This window comes from Camellia sinensis, chromosome 6 (genome assembly GCF_055761805.1).
Source record: "Camellia sinensis isolate YWXY chromosome 6, ASM5576180v1, whole genome shotgun sequence".
NCBI lineage: Eukaryota > Viridiplantae > Streptophyta > Magnoliopsida > Ericales > Theaceae > Camellia > Camellia sinensis.
Window position 1 is genome coordinate 116,073,437 of NC_138966.1, and position 5,503 is coordinate 116,078,939.

The 5,503-nt window shown below is 46.1% G+C and overlaps 1 protein-coding gene across 1 annotated transcript; it reads left to right on the forward strand.

The window, feature by feature from the left end:
• The first annotated feature begins 331 nt into the window (after nucleotides 1–331).
• LOC145792367 (uncharacterized) lies at nucleotides 332–2,634 on the forward strand. The gene is made up of 2 exons (XM_082873107.1): nucleotides 332–1,721; nucleotides 1,802–2,634. The coding sequence occupies exons 1-2, from the start codon at nucleotides 1,287–1,289 to the stop codon at nucleotides 2,537–2,539; spliced, it is 1,173 nt and encodes a 390-aa protein (XP_082729233.1). The 5' UTR covers nucleotides 332–1,286; the 3' UTR covers nucleotides 2,540–2,634.
• Nucleotides 2,635–5,503: the final 2,869 nt, after the last annotated feature.

Here is a 5,503-nt window from a genome sequence, read left to right on the forward strand (position 1 = left end):
GCACATACCGAACTAGGTACTTCGGTCTATAACCGAGCTAAGCTTTCGGGGCCAAGCCGGTTTTCTTCGTTCTTAAACCGAACTCGGAAAGCCGCCCCTAGAGGCTTAACCGAAGTAACTCTATTCACACTACAACCGATTTAGGCCTTGGGGCTAAACCAGCTTTCTTAGTTTTTTAGACCGAACTCGGAAAGCTGCCCCTAGACGATAAACCGGTCTAATCTGCTCAACACCGAGCTAAAAAACCTTCTGATGAACCGAGGTAAAACCAGCCCACTAAGCCGAAGTAGGATTTGTATATCTTGCTTATAATTTGTAGTGCGGTCCAACGATCTGTGCTTAACCCCTTTGTTTTCTACTTTGCAGACTTAGGTTGCCCAGGCACTCCTGCGTGTGCTCAACCGAGCTACTGAGCCTAGTTTTTGTACCGAAATAATTTATTCATAAATTATACAACAAATGGGTAAGTATAGATATTTAGTCGAAACCCCTGGTGGCATGGCCGAATTTAGGCAAGATTACCAGATTCCTGATGATGTCCAACTGGTGTTGGCCAAGAAAGATGCTACTCCCTGGGACAATGAAGGCTTCGTCCCTTTTACCCTTCAATCCATAATAGAAACCGGACTACGGTTTCCTGTCCAACCGCTAATCTGCGAATTTCTTAGACAGACTAGGCTATGCCCCACTCAACTGTCCACCAATACATATCGTATTATAATGGGAATAGCCGCACTGAACCACCAAACCGGACTAAATCTTGGCCTAGCCGAAATATTCCATCAGTATTCCATCGGCTCGAAGAATGCTGGGTGGGTCTATTACCTTAGGATTCGCCGCCGCCGAGAGAAGATAATTAAGCACACACCGGACAAAGACCTTAATGATGATGACTTCTTCTGGGTCTCTGGGAATTTTGAGGATTTTCAAGCTCAAATTCCTGGCCGACCTATAAATTGGAAAATGGGAGAGCTTGGTAATTTTACTTCGGTCTTCTGCTTTGTGTGTTATCTCGGTTGTTTAGTCTATTAGCCGAACTAACACTTCTCTTTTTTGCAGATTTCGCCCATCTCCATTCCTTGTATAGCTATCCCAACCTCGGAGTCTTGCGAGCCGCATTTCGGATTAAAGAAAGAGATTGGGCCAAGCTTCTAAATTTCGAACCGACCTACCGTTACAGCGGTCGACGGAAAGCAAAGGTAACCGATTTTCTTCTCGAGGAAGACCCAGAACCGGACCCAACTTTGCCCGAGATAAGACTTGTCCCACTAACAGCTGAAGAAGAAATGGCAAAGAAAAGCAGAGTCAGGGCCCTCCTGACCGCAACAACCACGGCCGAAGTAACACCAACTACTGAGGTGCAGCCCGCCGTCGTGGCCCTTCCTTCACAACGGCCTTCTTCATCTCGCCCTTCAAAACGCGCCCGATTTACGTCAGCCGAACAGCAACTTGTTGATGAAGTCGAATCCGTCCCCCAAAGTCCTCATCCTGCCTCCCAACCAGAGCAAACTGACCGAGCTCGATCTCCGAAGTGGGCTCCGCCTTTGATCTTCAACGACCGAAACATCAAAGCCACTGACTCGGTCGTGGCTGAAAAAGACCACCAACTGGCCTTTAACCTGGCCAAAAGTGTGTGCCTCCCCAAGGACATGGAGCACCACTTGAAGCAGCTGAACACCGAAATGAAATCAATTCGGTCTGCTTCCAAGTCCATGATCTTGGTAAGTAGCTCTTGTCTGTTTTTTCTGTCTAAATTTTTCTAACTTTTACTTCGGCTGAGATGAAATTTCTGTTTTGCCAGGCTTTGCAAAAGAACAATGTCACTTACAGGAAAGTCCAAGAACTCCGCAAAACCACAAGGCAAGCGATGGCGGAAGCCGAAGCAAAGGCGGCCGAACTATTGGAGGCCGAAAGGAGAATGACCGAGCTTCAAGCGGAGAACGGCCGACTTGCCGAACTGGTTGACTCGGCTGAAGCGGAGAAGCAAAAAGCGGCCATTGTAATGAAAGACAAATATCTGCGTGAGCTGCTGAAGCTTGAGAAGAGAAAAGATGCCGAAATAAACGAACTGAAAAAGAGCATGGAGGCGGCCGAAAAGGAGGGGTTCAAGCGAGGTTTCAAGGGGGCAGAGGAGGCCTACGTCAAGCAATGCGACGCCGCCAAGGAGCTTTTCTTCAAGTGCGGCTGGAGGGCTGCTGTGGAGAAGCTCGGTCATGATCAACAGACCGAGGTCTTCAACCCTCCAGAGTACTTTATACCGAAGTCCCTTGCGGGGTATGCGGATGCCATACAGCAGCAATTCCTTGAAGGTTCAGATACTGACGAAGATTCTGCTTCTGAGGATACTCCGGTTGAAAACGTGGATCAGATAGATCGGCCGGAGTCCAGAGTGGAAGATCTGACTATTGAACAGCCAAATGAAACTGTGGCTCCGGTCGATACCACTATTGTGACTGAAGGAGTCCTGCCGCCAGAGACCGGTCTTCCAGCTGTCACTGATGCTGCCTTTGATGCCGAGATTGAAGATCTTTTCGCTTGACTTTGTATTCTTTTTCTTTGTAACCGAACTACACTCGTTTGTAATGACTTTTTCTTTGAATGAAAATTTTACGCGACTCTCATTCCGGTTGTTGTGTGTATGCTTGCATTTGTAATGCCTTTAATTACTCCAACTTGTATTTTGGTTTTGGCTTTTTAAACTATACTTACCAGCCAATCACTCCTTAGCCGATATACTTACTTCGACTAAGGAGTACAAAGTGTAGGTTTATTCCAACCAACCACTCTTCAGCCTTGTACTTACTTCGGCTGAAGAGTAACAAGAGTTGGTTTATTCCAGCCAACTACTCTTCAGCCTTGCACTTACTTCGGCTGAAGAGTAACTAGAGTTGGTTTATTCCAGCCAACCACTCTTCAGCCTTGCACTTACTTCGGCTGAAGAGTAACTAGAGTTGGTTTATTCCAGCCAACCACTCTTCAGCTTTGCACTTACTTCGGCTGAAGAGTAACAAGAGTTGGTTTATTCCAGCCAACCACTCTTCAGCCTTGCACTTACTTCGGCTGAAGAGTAACTAGAGTTGGTTTATTCCAGCCAACCACTCTTCAGCCTTGCACTTACTTCGGCTGAAGAGTAACAAGAGTTGGTTTATTCCAGCCAACTATTGAAGTTAGTTTTTCCAGCTAACTTATAGTATTTGGTTATTCCGACCAAATGTCCTGCAGCCTGGATCCTTATCCTGGGCTTAGGAAGGGTGTTGGTTTAATCCAGCCAACCTCTAAGTTAGTTTTTCCAGCTAACTTAGAATAGAATGCTTGTCATGTACTTAGTCTTTCAGGCTAACTTTTACAAAGAATAATTTGTGTTAAAAAGAATTTCTCATTTTATTGAAGGTAGAGAAAATTACATATGTTTGAAAAGGAAAAGCTAAAAGTAAAATATCTTGAGATTGGCCGTATTCCATGGCCTAGGGATTGCCTTGCCATCCTTGTCTTCTAGGTGGTATGCCCCTTTGCCGGCTAACCCAACCACCTTATAAGGACCTTCCCAATTTGGGCCTAACTTGCCGTCTCCTGGGATCAAGGTGTTTCCCGTTACTTTGCGCAGTACCCAATCGCCAATTTTGAATTGTCTTGGATGAACCTTTTTGCTGTATTTTCTGATTAACTCTCGTTGGTATGAGGCGATGTGGACTAGTGCTCTTTCTCTTCTTTCTTCTGCAAGGTTGAGTTCTAAGGCTATGGCTTCTCCATTTAAGTCTGGATCAAAATTTTCGCTTCGAATTGTGGGGAGGCCAACTTCTAGTGGGATCACTGCCTCCATTCCATAGGCTAAGGAGAATGGTGTTTCTCCAGTTGATCGCCGAGGTGTGGTGCGGTAAGCCCATAAAACATGAGGAAGTTCATCCGCCCACTTGCCTTTTGCTTTCTCTAGCCTTTTCTTTAGTCCATCCAAGACGACTTTATTTGATGCTTCAGCCTGCCCATTTGCTTGAGGATATGCCGGTGTGGAATTGTAGAACTCTATCTTGTATTCTTCACAAAAGCTTCTAAAGATCCTGCCGTCGAACTGAGTTCCATTGTCTGAGATCAGTGCTTTTGGTATGCCAAACCGAGTGATAATATTCTGCCAAACAAACTTCTTTACATCTTTTTCTTTGATTGACGCCAATGCTTCTGCTTCCACCCACTTTGTGAAGTAGTCTGTTGCTGCGAGAAAGAATTTTCTGCCCCCGGGTGCTGTTGGAAGTGGTCCTACTATGTCCAAGCCCCACATTGCGAAAGGTCATGGGCTGGTTAAGGGTAGGAGTTCTCTTGGTGGTTGATGTATTTGGTGTGCGAATTTCTGGCATTTTTCACATTTTTTCACATACTTCTCTGAGTCTGCTTGCATATATGGCCACCAATATCCTTGCGAAATAGCCCTGTAAGCGAGCGACCTTCCCCCTTGATGACTTCCACACACCCCTTCGTGTATTTCAAACAGGAATGCTTCTACTTTGCTGGGATGAACGCACTTGAGGTAAGGCCCAGAGAACGACTTCTTGTATAATGCCAAAGATGGAGATAGCCAAAATCGCTGCGACTTTGCCCTTATTCTGTTGGCTTCTTTTTTCTCTTTTGGTAGGATGCCGTCTTTTAGGAATAGGATGATGGGATCCATCCAAGAAGGGCCTAATTCTGTGCAACATACTTCTTCTGCTTCGGGGTCTTCTATGCTTGGTCTTGGTAAGAAGTCGATGAGTAATGGATGAGGGATTGATGTATCTGCCATTGAGGCAAGGCCTGCTAGCTCGTCCGCTCGGCTGTTTTCCTCCCTGCCAATTTGTTCTATCCTTACCACATCAAACTTCTTGATCTCCGTTCTGACTAATTCTTGGTATTTGGCCATTCTGTCATCCTTTGCTTCGTATTCGCCAGAAATTTGGTTTACCACCAGCAGAGAGTCACTGTATACCATTAGTTCGGTTGCTTTCATGAAGTGTGCTGACTTAAGTCCTGCAAGAAGCGCCTCATACTCCGCTTCATTGTTGGATGCTAGGAAGCCAAGGTTGATTGCTTGCTCTATAACCAGGCCGTCTGGAGAGATGAGGACTATGCCAAGCCCTGCACCATATCGGTTGGATGCTCCATCCACAAAGAGCTTCCACATCTCTCCAACGAATAGTTTCCAGCAGGTGGAAGGATCAGACGATGCCGTGGGGTCAAGGATGGTGTTTTCTTCAAAGTCCACGTTGGCTGTCTGCCCTTCGTCCTTTGTTTGAACTGCTGGTGAGCCTTTGTTTGTCTCTTCCTTGTTGGCCTTAGTATGGTCTGCCTTGGTGCTTGATTGACTACCTTCTACTAGGGGTTGCGCTATTCCGGCGTCAACTTTCGTCCCTAGTTCGGTTGTGTCAGTTAGGTCGACCGGGCAGATATGATGACTTCCAGGAGTAAATTCTACGACGAAGTCTGCCAGAGATTGGGCTTTTATTGCGGTCTGGGGTTGGAACTTAATGTCGAATTG

What these genes read in the sequence shown, in the direction of transcription:
- LOC145792367 (XM_082873107.1), top strand. Translation starts at nt 1,287, where the DNA reads ATGGCAAAGAAAAGCAGAGTCAGGGCCCTCCTGACCGCAACAACCACG. An exon ending in CTTCCAAGTCCATGATCTTG is followed by an intron (nt 1,722 to 1,801) that starts GTAAGTAGCTCT and finishes CTGTTTTGCCAG; the next exon opens with GCTTTGCAAAAGAACAATGT.